This window comes from Hypanus sabinus, chromosome 7 (genome assembly GCF_030144855.1).
Source record: "Hypanus sabinus isolate sHypSab1 chromosome 7, sHypSab1.hap1, whole genome shotgun sequence".
NCBI classification, from domain to species: Eukaryota; Metazoa; Chordata; class Chondrichthyes; order Myliobatiformes; family Dasyatidae; genus Hypanus; species Hypanus sabinus.
This window is the reverse complement of record NC_082712.1, coordinates 163,180,397-163,200,083: the sequence shown is the minus strand read 5'-3', so window position 1 is coordinate 163,200,083 and position 19,687 is coordinate 163,180,397. Positions and strand designations below refer to the sequence as shown.

General features: G+C 40.3%; 1 protein-coding gene across 2 annotated transcripts in view; it reads left to right on the top strand.

Moving 5' to 3' along the window:
- The window catches only part of slc6a5 (solute carrier family 6 member 5), a 64,170-nt gene that overhangs the window by 15,116 nt on the left and 29,367 nt on the right, over positions 1 to 19,687 (top strand). For both annotated transcript variants that reach the window (XM_059973974.1, XM_059973975.1), the window contains exons 3-7: positions 4,205 to 4,336; positions 4,431 to 4,604; positions 13,872 to 14,013; positions 17,067 to 17,199; positions 17,292 to 17,426. In XM_059973974.1, coding sequence (XP_059829957.1) covers positions 4,205 to 4,336; positions 4,431 to 4,604; positions 13,872 to 14,013; positions 17,067 to 17,199; positions 17,292 to 17,426 — 716 coding nt within the window. The remainder of the gene's footprint in view (positions 1 to 4,204; positions 4,337 to 4,430; positions 4,605 to 13,871; positions 14,014 to 17,066; positions 17,200 to 17,291; positions 17,427 to 19,687) is intronic.

Genomic DNA, 19,687 nt, shown 5'->3' with positions numbered 1-19,687 from the left:
TATTTAGTCCTAGCCTGCATCAGGGCATTGAGCACGGGAGATGAGATATCTCTTTATAACTGTACCATTCAATCATGAGACATAGGAACAGAGTTGAGCCATTTGGCCTATTGAGTCTACCTCACAATTCCACCATGGCGGATTTATTTTCCCTCTCAATCCCCTTCACCTGCCTTCTTCCCGTAACCTTTGACATACTTACTAATGGCCGTAACCTTTCACGCCCTTACTAATCAAGAACTTATCAACTTTTACTTTAAATATATCCAATGACTTGGCTTCCACAGCCATTTGTGATAATGAATTCCACAGATCCGCCACCATGTATCTGAAGAAATTTTTCCTTATCTCTGTTCTAATGGGATGTCCTAGTATTCTGAGGCTGTGCCCTATTGTACCAGAAAACCCCTCTATTGAAAACATTCTCTCCACATCCACTCTGTCTGGGGTTTTCAATGAGTCCCCACCTCATTCTTCTAAACACCTGTGAGTACAGGCCTAGAGCCATCAAAATCAATGGTGAGACCACACTAATATTATGTGCAGTTCTGGTGGACTAGCTATACCCGGGGAATATGCAGAGAGGATTCACAAGGACATCACCAGCCTGGACAGCTTCAGTTATAGGGAGAGGTGAGATAGGCTGGGTCTTTTTTCTTTGAAGTATTGGAGGCTGAGGAGTGACCTTTTAGAGTTCTATGTGATCATGGCGGGCAAAGCCTAGGTGGATGGTCATGACCTCTTTCCCAAGTTAGAGAACTATAAAACCAGGGGGCATATATTTAAGGGGAAAGGGGAAAATAGTTAAAAGAGATCTGAGGGGCAACTTTTTCACGCAGTGTGTGGTGGGTATATGGAAAGAATTGCCAGCGGAAACACGAGGAAATCTGCAGATGCTGGAAATTCAAACAACACACACAAAATGCTGGTGGAACGCAGCAGGCCAGGCAGCGTCTATAGGGAGAAGCACTGTCGACGTTTCGGGCCAAGAACCTTTGTCAGGACTAACCGAAAGGAAAGATAGTAAGAGATTTGAAAGTAGAGGGGAGAGGGGGAAATGCAATATGATAGGAGTAGACCGGAGGGGGTGGGATGAAGCTAAGAGCTGGAAAGGTGATTGGCGAAAGTGATACAGAGCTGGAGAAGGGAAAGGATCATGGGACGGGAGGCCTCAGGAGAAAGAAAGAGGGGGGGAGCACCAGAGGGAGATGGAGAACAGGCCAACAACTAAATATGTCAGGGATGGGGTAAGAAGGGGAGGAGGGGCATTAACGGAAGTTAGAGAAGTCAATGTTCATGCCATCAGGTTGGAGGCTACCCAGCCGGTATATAAGGTGTTGTTCCTCCAACCTGAGTTTGGATTAATTTTGACAATAGAGGAAGCTGAAGAGGCAGGTGAAATTATAATGTTTAACAGACTTTTGGATACATTCATGGATAGAAAAGGCCTTGAGGTATAGGAGTTAAACGCAGGTATTTGAGACTAGCTCAGATAGACACAATGGTTAGCATGGATGAGTTGGGCCGAAGGGCCTGTTTGTGTGTTGTATGACTCTGTGACTCTATGAGTGGAAGCAGCTTGATACATCTTTCGAAGGATGTTCCTGTAGTTTATCATGCTGTACCGTCTTGGCTTGGAAATAATTATCTTCACACTTCCAGCGACTGGGACACCCCAAATGCTCCTTGAGAATCAGAGGAACATCCTTTGATAGATGTATCAAACTGTTTGAAGTGAAGGTTCAATCCCAGAGCCAATGCCATTCAACTTTTAGCTCCAAGTTTGAACCTTCACTTCATCCCTGCCCAGTAGACGTATTTTCTTGCAGATTATCTAATGACCATGGATGACACTATGTGCTCATCTCTAGAAAGGATGCAACCAAAGGAAAGGCTCATTCTCATTGTCCTAGACAGCCCTTGGTCTGCTACACCACAGTGGGAAAACTAATCTGGTGACAGAAAATAGTTTGATTTTCAAATTCATGCATTTGAAGGACAGAGTATTTTTGAGGTCCTGATCATTAAGATAGAGCTGGCAAATTTCTAAGGATCTCAAAAGACAGACAGTACAATCACCAGAGACACAAGAGATTCTCTAGATGCTGGAAATCTTGAGGAACATCTCAGTCCAAAAGCTCAACAGTTTATTTTCCTCCTGAGATGCTGTCTAACCTGCTGAGTTTATCCAGCAGATGTAGTTTCATCACCGGACATCATTTTCCACAGTATCCTGGTATGTTGTTTTAAAAGAGATGCCAATGACCTGCCTCTTAGTAATATTTAGAGACCCAGTGGAGATGAAAGCTATGTAAGACCGATGTCAGCCTTGGACTCAACACCCAGTACGTCCCAGATCAGATATCGTTATGGGAGAGCAAGACATCCCAGTCTGCAGGCTAGCAGCTATCACACCAAAAAAGGTTTGCTTTTGGAAACTGGTTGGAAAAAAATGGAGGTCTATGATAGCTCAGCAACTGTTGTCGGTAGAACAACATCCTCCTGAGATTGGATTCAGAGGACATGCAGTTTGTAGAGCTGCTGTCTCACAATTCTTGTAACTGGTTTCAATCCTGAACCTCAGGCACAGGCTGTACAGTCTATTCTCTCAGTGATCAAATGGGCTTCCTGGGAACACTCCCGTCACCTCCCATTTCCCACACCAAACGTTCGAAGTGCTAGAAGTTGAAAGTAAATTTAGTATCAAAGTACATGTATGTCACCATATACAACCCTGAGATTCATTTCTTTGTGGGCATACTCAGTAAATCCAAGAAACAAAACAGAATCAATGAAAGACTGCACCCAACAGGATGGACAAACAACCAATGTGCAAAAGACAACAAACTGTGCAAATACAAAAAAAAAGAATTAAGCAATAAATATTGAGAAAATCAGATGAAGAGTCCTTGAAAGTGAGTCCATAGGTTGCGGGAATAATTCAGCGATGGGATAACTGAAGTTGAATGAAGTTATCCACGCTGGTTCTAGACCCTGATAATTGAGGCATAATAACTGTTCCTGAACCTGGTAGCGTGTGTCCTGAGGATCCTGTATCTTCTACCTGATGGCAGTAGTGAGAAGAGAGCATGGCCCAGATGGTGAGGGTCCTTGATGATAGATGCTGCTTTCTTGCGACAGCACTCCATGTAGATGTGCTCAGTGGTTTACCCATTATGGACTGGGCCATATCCACTACCTTTTGTAGGGTTTTCAGTTCAAGGGCATTGGTACGTCTATACCAGGCTGTGATGCAGCCAGTCAATATACTCTCCACTACACATTTATAGAAGTTCTAGATTGCCAAGCCCAATATTCACAAACGTCTAAGGAAGTAGAGGCACTGCCATGCTTTCTTCATGATTTCATGATTGCATTTACAAGAAAATGAGCAGGTTGATAGGTTAATTTGTTATTGTTCATTGGCCCTAGTGTGTAGGCTAGTGTGGAGAATCTGGTAATGCGGGGCGAGGTGGTAGAAATTTTGGTAGAATAAAATAGATTAAGGTACAATTAGTGTTAAAATGGGAATCAGTGGGCTGATGGGTCTGTTTTCTATAATTCACAAGCATACGAAATGGACAATTATTTGTTTTCTTTCATGATTAAATAATTTCATTATTCAAATATATTACATGTAATATATGTGATTTTGTTGGAACCCTTTGAGGATTGTGTTATGTGACTAATTGCCTGCACGAATTTTAGTAATAAAATGCTCTGTTAATATCATTGACCAATTATCTCCCAGTATCTTAAGGAGGGTTTGAGATTGTTATTATACACTGAGTCTGGGAGCAGTATTTAATTTTTATTGATTCAATACTGTGATTATCAACTTACACCAAATTCTAGTGGACAGTTTTTTCCTTAACAATTGAAATGATATGCCTTTTGTTTTAAACTTGGTATTGTGATTTTCAGCGCCATCAGTTTTGATTGCACAGTCTCTGGCACCCCCTGCTGTCCGGCCTTAGCATTACACACTGTATATAATATCTGCCTGACACAGATTGTTTCTCTTGCACACTTATTTTGTACTGACATCAGCTTGGGATTTCTAATTAACTTCTGAATTTTATAACTGTAAACTAAATATAAGTTGTGCCTTAAATCATTCAAACTCTATTTGAAGTCATCTTAATTTCTTTAATTAGATCAATAAATATTGAATCTTGCCTTTCTTCACTGATTTTCCCTTCAGGTGCATTTTTGATCCCATACCTGATGATGCTGGCATTTGCTGGAGTCCCCATTTTCCTCCTTGAAACAGCACTTGGCCAATTTGCCAGTCAGGGACCAATATCTGTGTGGAAAGCTATTCCTGCTTTGCAAGGTAAATATTCACATCCAAAGTCACTTTCTGATATCAAGTTCTTTTGTCTAAAAATAAGCACGACTCATTGTTTTGTTTTTCATTCTGTCTGCAGGATGTGGAATCGCTATGTTGATCATCTCGGTTCTGATTGCAGTCTACTACAACATCATAATATGTTACACCCTTTTCTACCTTTTTGCCTCATGTATACCTGTACTTCCCTGGGCATCTTGTGAAAACAGTTGGAACACTGAAAATTGTAGAGACAAGAACAAGCTGCTATTGGGTAACCACTGCAGAACCTATTCTTTGGACAGATCCAATCTTCCGACCCATTTGGAGGAGGTTTTAACATATTGCAAGACACGCACTAGTTTTACAGGGGTCGACGTGGATACTTGTGAACATAACTTGCCTTAAAACGACAACCAATCCTCTCAAATTCCAGCAGGGATCACAGCATCTTCCAACATCACGAGCCTTATTTGCTTTTATTCATTTTTAACCTTCATCCATTTTTGTTGGCTAGTGGGAATTGGGAAAGAGGTTACTGCTAGTCATTTTACTTCTGCTGTTATGGTAATTTGGATAGAGTGTCATTTTAATACATAGTTGCCTTCATTTGAGTAGGTCCATGTAACCTAATAAGAGGTTCAATTTAATCAATTTATTACAGTGACCATCAGATGATGTAACTTATGAGTGAATCATTGGGTGTTCATTAATTATTTACTAATTATATAAATGATGAGATGTTAGACTGTAGCTTTGCAGAATCATAGAATTTTATAGCATGGAGATAGATTTTTCAGAGATGCAGTATGGTAACAGGTGCTTCTGGCCCATATTGCCCAATTACACGCACGTGACCGATTAACCTACACACCCCTATGTCTTTAGACTGTGGGAGGAAATTGGAGCACCAGAGGAAACAAACATTGTCATGGGGAGAACGTATAGACTCCTTATAGGCAGTGGTGGGGGTCGAACCGGGTATTATTTGGCATCTACTCCTTATTAGTTACTTGAGAGAGTTGTCCGCTGAACTGACCTTGCCCATAGTTTTCTGAGCAGTTTTCATTCCAAATAGTGATTCAAATCACTTCTGGAAGCTGTTGTAGTTTATAATTCTGCTATTATTCTGGAAGGCCATTCCTAGTCCTAATAAACCTAAACTACATAATGTGTTCTAATCTTCTCCACTTTCCCTTGACACTCTTCTATTTGTATTGAACCTGACAACAGCTGAAGAGAGCAATGTATTAAATGGCATTAAAAATATTCACCTTCAAAAATTAACTTCAAAATCTGATACCAAGAATTTTAATTTATATCGACATAAGTATTTTAAGACCATAAGACACAGGAACAGAATTAGGACATTCGGTCCATCGAATCTGCTCTACTATTCCATCATGACCGATTTGTTATACGCCTCAATCCCATTCTTCTGCCTTCCCCCATAACCTCTGACACCCTTACTAATCAAGAACCTATCAAATTCTTCTTTAAGTACACTCAATGACTTGGCCTCCACAGCCACCTGTGGCAATCAATTCCACAGATTCACCATCCTCACCTAAAAAAATTCCTCTTCATCTCTGTTCTAAATGGATATCCTTCTATTCTGATGCTCTGCCCTCTGTACCATCTTGAAAACATTAGAATTTAATTGGTGATGACAGGCAAGGGAGGTTGCTCATTCTGTGTCACTTGGTTTGGTCATTAAATTGTAGAAAACGTAACACACTAAGTCAGGCCATTTGGCCTGCTGTGTCTGTATTGGTGAGAAAAGAACTTGCCCAATTCCATTTCTAGCTACCAAGCTGTTGCCCAACAGGCCAAGAGCCATCAAGTACACACACAAAATGCTGGAGGAACTTAGCAGGTCAGTCAGCATCTTTGGAGGAGAATAAACATTCGATGTTTCACGCTGAGATGCTTCATCAGGACCTAATGAATCAGCTGCTGCTGATTGGTTCATTTCAGCTGCTGAACGCAGCCTGACCTGTTGAGTTATTCCAGCATTTTGTGTGTGTTACTCCAGATTCCCAGCATCCACAGGATCTCTTGTATAGATCCAAGTACTATTTAAACATGAAGAATGTTTATGCTTCCACCATCATTTCAGCCAGTGAGTTCAAGATCTTTTCCATCCTCTGGATAAAAATAAGTTTCCTCATGAACTCCTCCATCCACTTACTCCCCTAATTTATGTCTATCACCCCTACTGGGGCAGAGGCTGTCAACAGCAGCTCACCAGGGTCCTCTGTCCAGGGCTTGTCTTGCAAGTTGTTCCTGCGTTCTGCCCATCTTCTTGGTGTCAGCTTCAAGGTCGTGTTGCCAGGTCTTCTTTGGCCAGCCCTCTTAGAAGGTTGATCGGTTTTGTAGCTTCCGTGGACATGAGGCTTTCATTACACATCTTCATACATCTTCTAGGCGAAGATCTTTCCTCTCCCAGGGATGAGATCTTCAGAGCTTCTTCTGGTGTTTCTGTAGCTCTGGGTTTTTTTTTATGGGATGGGGTTGCTAGCTCCACATCTAGCCCTCCTCCTTTTGCAGCCAGGCTTGCGGCTGTCCACGTTGGAGTTTCCACCCGTTTACAAGGTACTTTAAATCTACAACCACACTTCTCCCCCTATTCCCAACACCTCTACTCCCCAGGTTTTGATCGCTCTGGAAAGCAAAGTAGGTCCTTCATTCCTATCCTGACTCCTCAAAGTTTTACACAAACAAATTAAGTCTCCAATCTATTCCAAAGGAAGCAACTCTAGTCTTTCCAGTCTTTCCTCGTTGTTCTGATTTGCTATTCCAGATATTTTCACGGACCTCTTTTGTACTCTCTCCAGTACAATCATATCTTCCCTGTAACATTGAGATGGATACTGTATGCACTATTCCAGTTGTAGTTTAACTAGTTTTATTTACAGTGCCAGCATTATCTCCCTGCTCTTATATTCTATGGCTTGGTCCATATGACAGAGATGTGGTGCATGGTTTATGTCTCAGTTTCAGTCAGAAATTGGCTGCTCCACTTTTGGAACTATTGGCTATAAATGGACAGATACTTAATCTAGACATGTCAAAAAACCATGGTCACACCAGATCACTTTAAAGAATGCTTCGAATGTCGAATGTTTCATATTTCTCTATAGTGCTCAGTGATTGTTATTGTCATGTGATTATAATGTAAGCAATAAAAGATACAGTCTTGCAGTGTTTGCACAAGATTGAGGGCAAAGGGCCAAAGAATAACCCCTCTCAATATTAATACTTCAGATATGTAATGTCCACATTTGAATATAGTCCACTTAAAGTTTTAAAACATTTTTATAAGTATAATTATCTTTTTTTCCTTCTTGAATTAAGGTTCCCTGCATCACAACCTGGTATTAAGATCATGGATTTTTTTTTCATAAAACAACAATAAGTCTTGTTCTAGTCACAATGACCCAAAGGTACTGTGAAACTGTCTCTCACCAAAGAGAGACATTTCATTTCTGTCAAATCTTCTCACAATGTCCTGCACAGTGATTAGGAGCAGGGTTGGATTAATTTTTCCTCCTCGTTGTTTCTAGCTATAGACCAGTAAGTTTATGCACATGTGTTTTCCCATAAGGCCATAAGCAAATAGAAATCTTTAGCATAAAATCAGACCTTTTGTTGAAAATCTACATCTGTTGAAACATCTCCAGGGTATTTACCATATAACTGAGATGTACCATTAAGGTTCTAGTATCATTGGACCAACATCTAATGTCTCTGAAGATACAATTAAGCAAATAAGTTCAATGAGATTCCAGAAAACCAAATTAGTTTCCACCTGAACGTTGGTGGATAACCAAGCAGCCTAGGATTCAAGCAACTTTAATTTGAAAAAAGCTTTGAGTTTCAGATAAGAATTCAGTGCGAAGTACAAAGGTTTGTACTTACATTTAACCTACTATACTGTACATTAGTTCATAACAACCCTAGAGCCACGATGCCATTGAACAGTATAAATGATTTAAATTATATAGTTATATTAAGAACAACCATAAGACATAGGTGCAGAATTCGGCCATTTAGCCCATCCGACTTTGCTCAGCCATTCTATCATAGCTGATTTATTATCTCTCTCAATCCCAATCTCCTGCCCATTCATTCTGTGACCTTTGACACCCTGACTAATCAAAACCAACAAGTCTAAACTGCAATTTGCATTATAAAGAAGATTATAAGATATGTAAACTTAGCTTACATATTATTAAACAAATGTATAAACATTATTTTTCTGGTTTACGGCAACATTCGGACACTGAATTACCCTGCCTCTGTCTCCATTCTATAACAATCTGTGCTTTTGGCATGTTTAGAATTGTAGCTTGTGTTGGGGTTAGTGCACTTGATTGCCAAAGTGTCAGCAATGTAGAAAATAGACATTACATCAGTCTTTGCAGTAATGATTTCCACAAAACTTCCATGTCAAAGTTGTCATCCATTCTTGGGGTAAATTCACATACTCCCAGCAGGGAAGCAGTGCTCGGAGGAAGTGTGGGTCACAGATTTAACACTCTGTCAAAGTTATATTTTGGTTACGAAAGTGAATGAATTCTAAGTGCTTCTTTAGATAAAGTAAGTTAGAATAAAATTGCTTCACCTTTGGGATGTGAATTTGAATCCAGTCAAGATGAGTATCTTCTATTGCTGCAGGGCTGTGAGATTTGAAGTGAAGCTACTTTATGTAAGCTCATCTCCTCTTGATTTTGGATCTGTAGCACAAATTCTGACCCGAATATGATACAATTTTGCTGAAAGCTGGAAATAGCAGAAATGAGAGGTGGAATTTTTCCACTGATTCAGCAGGGCGTGACTTTATAAAATTGAATTAAAGTGCATTGTTTGAGAACAATCCTGGAAAATTGACCCTCCAGCTGACCTATGCCAAACTGATTGGAGAACATTTGCTCTTGAACTGGATGTCACTGTAATTAATTACATACATGTTCCATAAAAGACTTCATTTAGAGTTCCTGTAGTTTGTCCTAGCCTTACTGAAATCTTAATGATGCATCTCATTAATCTATTCACAGAAACAAAATCTTAAACCGTAGGAAAATGAAGGCTGCTAACTTTGGAAAATCACAGTGTAATATAAATCTAATGTGGGTTAAAGATAACAGCTGGGAGATAACAGCAGACAGTAATGCATTCCAAGTTTTTCACCCATCTCCAAAACATGCTTGAAGTTCAAAGGTAATGCATAATGCCTTTGGTATTGATTTTAAAGCATATTTGATTATAAAGAAATGCAATGCTTTGTATAATACATATATGTTCAATGCATGTATCACGCTCTGCCTTGTCTTTTTACATACTAACACATTCAATTGCACAAAATCCCTTTTTTCATGATTACACTTCTGATTTGAGAAAGGCTGCACCACAATTTAATGCTATTAATACAAGACTTGATAGTTGTGGCTCATGGATATACTGTTGATTGAAATCTCATTCCAAAGACGAGCACAAAATCAAGCCTGACATTTCCCATTGCTGAGAGAATGCTGCTGTGTCTACCATGGGATCCATCTACCCTCTCAGATAGATGGACTCCCAAAGAAAAGCTTGCGAGTTCTCCCTGACATTTGAACCAACACTTTTGTCACTAATAGAGATTATATTGTTGTTTCTTTTTTGTGGGTTCTTGCTGTGTGTGCATAATGGCTGCCAGATATCATGTGTTGTAACAATGATGACATTTTAATGCACATTATGTATGAAATTCTTTTGGGATGTCCCGTGGTCATGGAAGATGTTATAGAAAAGCAAAAGTACCTTCAAGTGAACATCCTTTATACTTACACAGCATGGAAATCATTTTCACATTCTATTGGGAATGTGGAAGTGATATCCAGATTAAATTTTTTTCCTCACAGATTGTAAGACATTATGCATATACTGACACTGCACTTTGAAAGGAATCATATTTTTAAAGTTTCAAATTATAAAACATCCTGAGATTATTTTTTCCCTCAATCTAAACTGAGGAATTAATATAGTAGCGTTATTTTTCAATCCAATTGCAGGCTATTATCAATTTCCTCTCTCCAAATATAAGCTTAAATGGGCAAAAAAATTCTATTAAAGCATATAGAAGCAAGTATTAAGCTTACAGGCAACACATTGCTGGAGTTTACTATGCACAGTTGATTTTACTTCAAATTTGAGAAAATTGGTGAAGTAAAAGAAACACACACAAAATGCTGGAGGAACTCAGCAGGCCAGGCAGCATTTAAGGAAAAGTGCAAACAGACAACGTTTTGGGCCAAGACCCTTCATCAGGACTGGACTGCCGAGTTCCTCCAGCATTTTGTGTGTGTTGCTTTGAAGTTGCAGTGTCTGCAGATTTTCTTTTGTTTGGGAAAAAAGAAATATGCACAGAACATAACATAGTATTTGCTGCACAGTGTGGCACAATACCGAACACACTGTTTTACATTGTGTTACATTATATACATCATAATACCACACTGTGATATACAATGTAAATATGTTTCTACACTGTGTACACCACATCATGTGACATAATACATATCACATGGTGTTGAATCATATGTAGATGTTGCTCCATATAATACAGTCCACATGGTTATGTGGCGTGACATCATGTGGTAGGTACTGTATAACACACTGGATTTGCACTATAAGAAATCATACATAAGCATGTTGAGGTGTGGTACTTACAACCACATGCAGTGTGATATTGATGTGTGGTAATTGCTACAATCTATAATGTGGTATTTGCTCCACATTGTGCACAAAAAAGTTGCATGATATACTCCATCCTATTACATGTATTTAACAAAATATTCTATATACTTCTGCACAATAATTGCATAATGAACAGCAAAGTCTATTCTACACTATCATTGTATATGGTACGTATGCATCATTCAACCTTACAGGTTTTACAACAGATTTCATTCTACAATGTTACATGTACCTGCATCACTGTGTGACATAATACATAACCCCAGTGGTACATCATTTTATATCATTGTCATAGTGTTAGGAGTCATACAACATGGAAGAAGGTCACTTGGCTCCCCACATCCACACTGACTAGAGGTCACCCATCCCTACTAATCTCATCTTCCAGCATATTGTTCCGAGACATTCGATGACATTGCTTCCACTACTCTTTCCACCAGTCCTGAACTATCCTGAACTTTACTCACTGTCCTCTGGGTGAAAAAACTCCCCCCTCAGACCTGCTCTATATTTCTTACCGCTTATCCTAAATCAATGTCCTCTCGTTTTATCAACTTCTAATACATTAAAAAATTGCCTGCAGTCTACCCTTATCTATACCCTTATCATAATTTCATTCCTTTTAATCATATTCCCTGTTAACTTCCTTTGCTCGTACGCTATGTGGGGCAAAGCACACAGTGCTGTGGACTTTGTCATGAGTGATTACAGCCTTTCAGGAAACGCAACACAATGTTTTGACCATATACCATATTAGATGAAGTACAACACACTGTAATACATTGCATATTCTAAGCATTTCATAATGTAGACAGCATTGTGCATTTTAGTTGTTGACATAAATTTATGTTGACATAAATGGAAAGCCTCTCCAAATTTGAGAATTTACAAATCAAACTGGGAAAAAAAATCCATTCAGGTTTCTTCCTTGTGACTTTGACATTTTAATCCTTTGAGACGCAATTTCTTATTTAAGCCTGAAAAAATCTTCCGTAAATTGGCTATCGTAAAGTTTAGGACAGTTCAAGAGTTGACAGGATGGTGCGGGTCTTTAGCTGGCTAAACTTGCACCCTCTTAACCACCACAAATTATTACTGCCTCACATCCTGTTAGGATATTGGATTACAAGGTTATAATCCTAAATGTAAAAGAATGCCGAGTCACTAATAAGGTTTAGCACACCAGTGAATTAGTCTGATTGGTCAACCACCTTTCTATATGGTGTACTAACCTGCATGACCCAGATGTTGGTTTGCTGGGCCAGACATAGCTATTTAAATGGATTCCAACCTCACATTAGTAGGGATGAACTCAATTTACTCCACTTCCTTCCCTGTTCCTCACAAGAAGATACATTGATACTTCAGGCTTCAGATGATGGTTGAAAAGCTGATTCCAGGAACTGTTCCGGCAGAGTACAGTCATCAACAAAGTCCACAGTAAAATGCAAATTGGCACCATTTTCCTCCCCACAGCATGCCAGCAGAAACATGACTCCACTCTTTGGGACCTCAGCAGCAAACGCTGGTTTTTGAGCAGCTTAAAGGTAGGTATTTAACCCTAGGAACATATTTACATGTGTGGCCTTGAGGTAATGCTTCCAAAAGCCCTCATCCCGTGACTCAGAGCTTCTCATCGTTTATTTAATGAACTTCAAATACAGTAAGTTTTGGAAGAATTTAGGTAAGAGGGTTTCCAATTACTCTAGCCGCCAATATGTTGATGTAGGCTGGGCTTGCTCATTGTCAAGTGTGAACACCAGCCTCCCATCCAAAGAGCCATAAAAGAACCAATAAATTGACTAATCTGTAGTTACTTCAGATTTATCCCTCTTGCCGGATTAACATTTTCTTAGGCCCAATCCACGCTGAGTATTGTAATGTAAGAGGAAGCCTTCTGCAATATTCCTTGGAACGTGTTATTTGAAGAAACCTACGTGCATGGCAATGAGGCATATAAGCCTAATTGTTTAATTGGTATCAAGATTTAGATGGGAGAAATGTGAACAAAGAAAAAAATCTTTCTTTCTTCTAACTATGGCTTTGAAAAAGTGGTGCTCCAGCTAACTTCCAAAACTTTCCCTTGGATAGGAATTTAAAGTTGGAAAAGTGTATGTAGGGCAATTAATATGTTTGCATGATAATATAACTGAGAGCATTTAGGGGCATACTCTCAATGATCAAGACTGTTAAAACAGTGGACAGTGTGGATAATATTAACAGCACGATGCAATTAGTATCAGAAATGGTAAATTTGTTTGTTTAGAAAGCATTATAATCCCAAGCTCTTCCTTGATGTGAACATCCAGCACATCACAATGAAGGCAGAAATAGGAGAATAAACAATTTCATTCAGTGAGTTTCCAACCCATGGACCTTGAATACCAAGGTATTCAAGAAGATACCCAGAATAATATCCAGTGTAAGAACACCTAACTTGCAGATACTTTGGGATGTTTACATGATCTGTTGGATTTATTTATTCCATTCAGTATTCTTGATCTTTTAAACTCTGGGATGTTTAATGGGAAAAGGGGATGAGCCAATTCTCCTTTGCAAAATCGCAGGTGCAAGAAAGTTCACAGAAGATCCCCGAAATGAGCAGGTATAATAAATTATTTTTCAGTGTCCTGAGGTAAAGGAAGTTCTTTAAGTAGTAAATTATTACAAGTATTTTGTGCCTTCACTATCGTGACATTGAAGGCTTGAGAGAATAAATCAAATGTTTGTCAATAGTTCAGAGACTCAGTAGCAGAAGTAAAAATAACGATGTATTAATAAGATTTTCTTGTTCCAACAGATTCTTGCATGATTGAAGATACCAACAGTGTGCAGATTAAAAATACATCATTTTGCATTTCTGCTTTTCCCAACCTCACCATGGTGAACTACAGCAGACCCATAAACAAAACCTTTGTCAGTGGGAGTGAAGAATACTTCAAGTAAGTGAGAAATTTAATTCAGAAAGGGTTGTTAGCATTGAAATTACAAAATATAATCAGGATTAATAGATGAAGGCAAGACCATGAGAGAGGAAAACCGAAGGACTTTTCACTTAAGTCACTACCACAAGTCTATATAGTCCAGAAATTTGAGAATATGCTGCTATAAGAATGAGGTGTAGCACAAGAACTTAATGGGAAAAAAATGAACAGTGAAGAGTAAACAGCAAAATGGAAAACATACACACAAAATGATGGAAGAACTTAGCATGGCAAGTGGGATCTACGGAGGAAAATGAACGCTCGACGTTTCGGGCTAAGAGCCTTCATCAGGATTTGAAAGAAAGAGGACAAAGGCAGAATAAAAGAGTATGGAGTGGATGAGAGGGAGGAGCACAAGCTGGTAGGTGATAGATGGATCCAGGTGAGAGAGGGAATTGAATCGGGAATAGTGCGAGAGGGTGGAAGAGGCAAAGGGCTGACCCAAATAGAACCTCATAGTAGAGGATAGTGTTGGCACGTGGCCTAGTGGATAGGGCATTGGTCTAGTGATCTGAACGTCACTGGTTCGAGTCTCAGCTGAGGCAGTGCATTGTGTCCTTGAGTGAGGCACTTAACAACACATTGCTCTTCGAGGACACCAGTGCCAAGCTGCTTGGGTCCTAGTGCCCTTCCCTTGGACAACATTGGTGGTGTGGAGAGGGGAAGGCTTGCAGCTTGGGCAATCATGCCCAGGCCTACGCCCTGGAAACCTTCCAAGGCGCAAATCCGTGGTCTCACGAGAAACAAGCATAAAAGGAGAGGACAGTAGGCCACAGGATAAAGAGTACAAGAGGGAGGAAGGTCATGAGGTCATGAAGGGGAAAGAGAAGGAGTGAAGGGGCCAGAGGAATAAAGGAAATCAGAAGTGTATGTGGGGGTGGGGAACAGAGGGGTGTGTTTACTAGAAGTTAGAGAAACTGTACTGTATGCTGTCAGGTTCAAGCCCAAGTCAGAAAATGAGGTGTTGTTCGATTGTTAGACTATTTAATTCCCTCCAGAGATGCTGCCTGACCTGCTGAGTTCCTGCAGCATTTTGTAGGTATTGCTCCAAATCTCTTGAGTCTGCAAATAAGCTTTCATCAATCTCAAATGCTTTTTCTCTCTTCTCAAAAAGTCTAAATTGTTGGAAATGCAACATTCCTCCACAAATAATGACAGCATGGTGAACTTGTTTGCAACTACAGAGCTTCTCATAACAAATTATGAAAGCAATAATGAAAATCTTAAAAGGATTTGATTTCCACACTGAGCTCATAACCTGTGAACACCCTGGTAGCAAATTGATTCTCAATTATTCAATTATATGTGTAATTACTTTAAATCAATGCAGACCAGTATATTCAGAAAACTAAGCGGTTATATTTAAAGCCGTAAAGTAACACAATCAAATCTTAACTCTATCGGCAAAGTAAAAATTCTAGAGAATTGATCCTGACTTTGCATGATCTTGCAAAGTGGGTGGTAGTTGCAAACACGAGAAAATCTGTGGATGTTGGAAGTCTAAAGCAACAAAATTGCTGGAGGAACTCATTAGCTCAGGCAGCATCTATAGAGAAGAATAAATCGTTGATGCTTCTCGCCAAGATCCTTCTTCAGGACCAAGAGGGATGCCTGAATTAAAAAGTAGGGGAGGGGAAAGAGGTGAGCTGGAAAGTGATGAGTGAACCAGGAGGGTGGGAAAGGTCTGACTGAGGCTGGAGAAGAAAGAATCTGACAGGAGAGGAGAATTGGTGATAGAAAGAAAAGAAAGAAGGAGAGGATCCAGGGGGAAGTAATAGGTAGGTGAGAAGAAGCAAAAAGTCAGAGTGGGAAATAGAGGTAAAGAGGGGGGTGGGGGCAGCACCCAAAGAAGAAATTGATATTCACACCATCAGGTTGGAGGGTACCCAGATGGAATATAAGGTATTGTTCCTGCACCCTGAGGGTAGCCTCTTCTTGGTACAAGAAGAAGCAAAGGATCAACATGCTGGTTTGGGAATGGGAATCATTGTGGCAGATGGTGTCGATTTGCTCGGCGAACCAGTCCCCGAATTTATGATGAGTCTCACCAACGTAGTGAAGGCCACATAAGGAGCACTGGACACAACAGACAACCCCAGCAGATTTGCAGATGAAATTTTGCCTCACCTGGTAGGACCATTTGGGGCCCTGAAAGGAGGTGAGGAAGCAGGTGTAGCACTTAGGGTAAAAGTCAGAGGGAGATTAGTGGGAAGGAATGAATGGACAAGGGAATCATGGGGGGAGCGATCCCTCTGGAGAAGGGCCTCTTTGAAGATGGAGATGGTGACAGTCGGCAACTTATTTGATTACTTCATTGTTTTATTTTCCATTCAATATAAATGAAAACAAATGGGTGTGAAGCAAAATACAAATGACTTGTATTCTCCCATTTGCCCCTCTTACCAACAGTGAACATAGGTAGATACGCTCAGTGGCCACTTCATTAGGTACACCTGTACACCCACTCGTTAATGCAAATATCTAATCAGCCAATTGCGTGGCAGGAGCTCAAAACATAAAACCATGCCGACATCATCAAGAGGCTCAGTTGTTGTTCAGACCAAACATCAGAATGGGGAAGAAATGTGATCTAAGTGACTTTGGCCGTGGAATGATGGCTGGTACCTGATGGAGTGGTTTGCAAACCCCAGAAGCTGCTGATCTCCTGGGGTTTTCACGCACAACAGTCTCTTCTTGAATTTACAGAGAAGTACAAAAAACAAACAAAAAAAAATCCATTGTGGGCAATTCTGTGGGTGAAATGACAGAGGTCAGAGGAGATTGGTTCAAGCTGACAAGAAGGTGACAGTGACTCTAATGTTATTGTGTTACAACAATAGTGTGCATAAAAGCATCTCTGAATGTACAAACCTTCAAACCTTGAAGTGGATGGGCTGAGGCAGCAGAAGCCACACTGCATTCCACTATCGTACTTAATAAAGAGGCCATTGAGTGTAGAGTCTCTTTTTCAAACTCTGCAACACTTTCATGATTGCTAATGTTTCCGACAGGTATTTTGTGTTACAAATTTCTGCGGGGATTGAACACCCTGGGAAGATACGGTGGGAATTGGCAATGACTCTTTTCTTGGCCTGGGTAATCGTTTACTTATCCCTGGCAAAAGGCATAAAATCATCGGGAAAGGTGGGTTACGGAATTCTTTCATTTACTGATCCTGTGATTCTCAAGAAATGGTTGGCAATCCTTTTATTGCGTTTTCCGCCTTCTATCTACAGGTTGTCTACTTCACAGCCACCTTCCCTTATGTTGTCCTTGTCATCCTCCTGGTCCGTGGGATTACTCTGCCTGGAGCTGGAGATGGGATCTGGTACTTCATTACACCTAACTGGGATAAGCTGAAGGATGCTAAGGTAGGCAAGTTAATCAAGACTATTCAATAGCTATTGGTGAGTTCTAAAGCACATGGAAGATAGCAATGCATGCTTTAACTAACGTTTAATTCTTAGAAGTGATTATGGGAACAAATTCAGACCAACATCTTTGTTCTTTTGCTCTGTGTACATTTACCCTCTTGAGTAGTGTATCAGTGGATGATTTCAAATTGATCAAAATAATAAAAATGCTCATACTCTTAGAAAGTAAGTATCTGAATTTGTCCACTAAGATTTAAAACAGTGACATCAGTCAATAATAATTCTATTTAATGTATGGAACACAGACACCAGATATATTTGAAAAGCAGGGAAGTTATACTAAACCTATCAAACCTTGTTTGGAAGCACATACAGTGCAGTACTTTACTGTGCATGGCTCTGCTTTCCACTTAATGAAAAGCATTTGGAGACACGAGGGACACAAAAGCTTCCGTAGATGCTGGAAATCCAGCATAACACACACAAAATGCTGGAGGAACAGCAGGTCAGGCAGCATCTACACAGATACCAGAGGCAAGAGATTTTGCAGATCTCAAGACTGGGACCAATTCACTCATTTCTTATCATCTTGAAAAACCCCATTGGGCTACTTCTAAAACTTTGCCATTGCCAGGACTTCCTCTAGTTCCCACTCCTTTAATGTATTTCCCTCCATGAACTCTTACTACATGTGATATAATCTCTTCATACCCATGGTATGTATGATCATATAAACTTGTGGCAGCCAAAAGACACTTGACTCTTCAAACCTGCTCTGCCATTTAATTTGAAAATGCAAACATGAGGAAATCTGCAGATGCTGGAAATTCAAGCAACACATTCAAACATGCTGGTGGAACGCAGCAGGCCAGGCAGCGTCTATAGGAAGAAACACAGTCGACGTTTCAGGCCGAGACCCTTCGTCAGGACTAACTGAAGTGTTTGATTTGCACATCATCCTCACATAACATTCCATACATCACCATACATCCAGCCCTGAGACATCAAGCAAGGTAATTTGATTCCCAACAATTGGTTTATTGGTTTATGCATTACGGATTGTCTCTCTGGTGCTTTCAGTTCCCTCCCATCTCCCTTCCCCCTTTTTCCGAACATGATTCCCCTCTTCCTGTCCCCTTCCCACTCTCACTGTGGTATACCGGACATTCAAGAGTGTCAGGGAAGTGAAGTTTGTGCAGTGAAAATTACGACTGAGAAGGTGCTCAGGAAGCTTAATAGTCTGAGGGTGGATAAATCTCCTGCTCCTGATGGAATGCACCCTCAGGTTTTGAAGGAAGCAGCTGGAGAGATTGCGGAGGTATTAACAATGATCTTTCAAGAATCAATAAATTCTGGCATTGTACTGGATGACTGGAAAATTGCAAATGTTACTCAGCTATTTAAGAAGGGTGGGAGGCAGCAGAAAGGAAGCTATAGACCCGTTAGCCTGGCATCAGTGGTTGGGAAGTTGTTGGAATCAATTGTTGGGGATGAGATTACTGAGTACCTGCAGGCACATGACAAGATAGGCGAAAGCCAGCATGGTTTCCTGAAAGGAAAATCCTGCCTCACTAACTGACTGCAATTTTTTGAGGAAATTACAAGCAGGGTAGACAAAGGAGATGCAGCAGATGTGGTGTACTTGGATTTTCAGAAGGCCTTTGACAAGGTGCCACACATGAGGCTGCTTAGCAAGATAAGAGCCCATGGAATTACAGGGGAGTTATCAGCATGGGTGGAGCATTGGCTGATTGGCAGAAAACCGACAGTAGGAATAAAGGGATCCTATTCTGGCTGTGCTGCTGGTTACCAGTAGAATTCCACAGGGGTTGGTGCCGGGACCGCTGCTTTTTACGATGTATGTCAATGATTTGGACTATGGGTTTAATGGATTTATGACTAAATTTGCCAATGATACAAAGATAGGTGGAGGAGCGGGTAGTGTTGAGGAAACAAAGAGCCTGCAGAGAGATTTAGATAGTTTAGGGGACTGGGTAAAAAAGTGGCAAATGAAATACAATGTTGGAAAGAGTATGCTCATGCACTTTGGTGGAAGAAATAAACGGGCAGACTATTATTTAGGTTGGGAGAGAATTCAAAATGCAGAGATGCAAAGGGACTTGGGGGTCCTTGTGCAGGATACCCTAAAGGTTAACCTCCAGGTTGAGTCGGTGGTGAAGAAGGCGAATACAATGTTAGTATTTATTTCTAGATGTATACAATATAAGAACAGGGATGTGATGTTGATGCTCTATAAG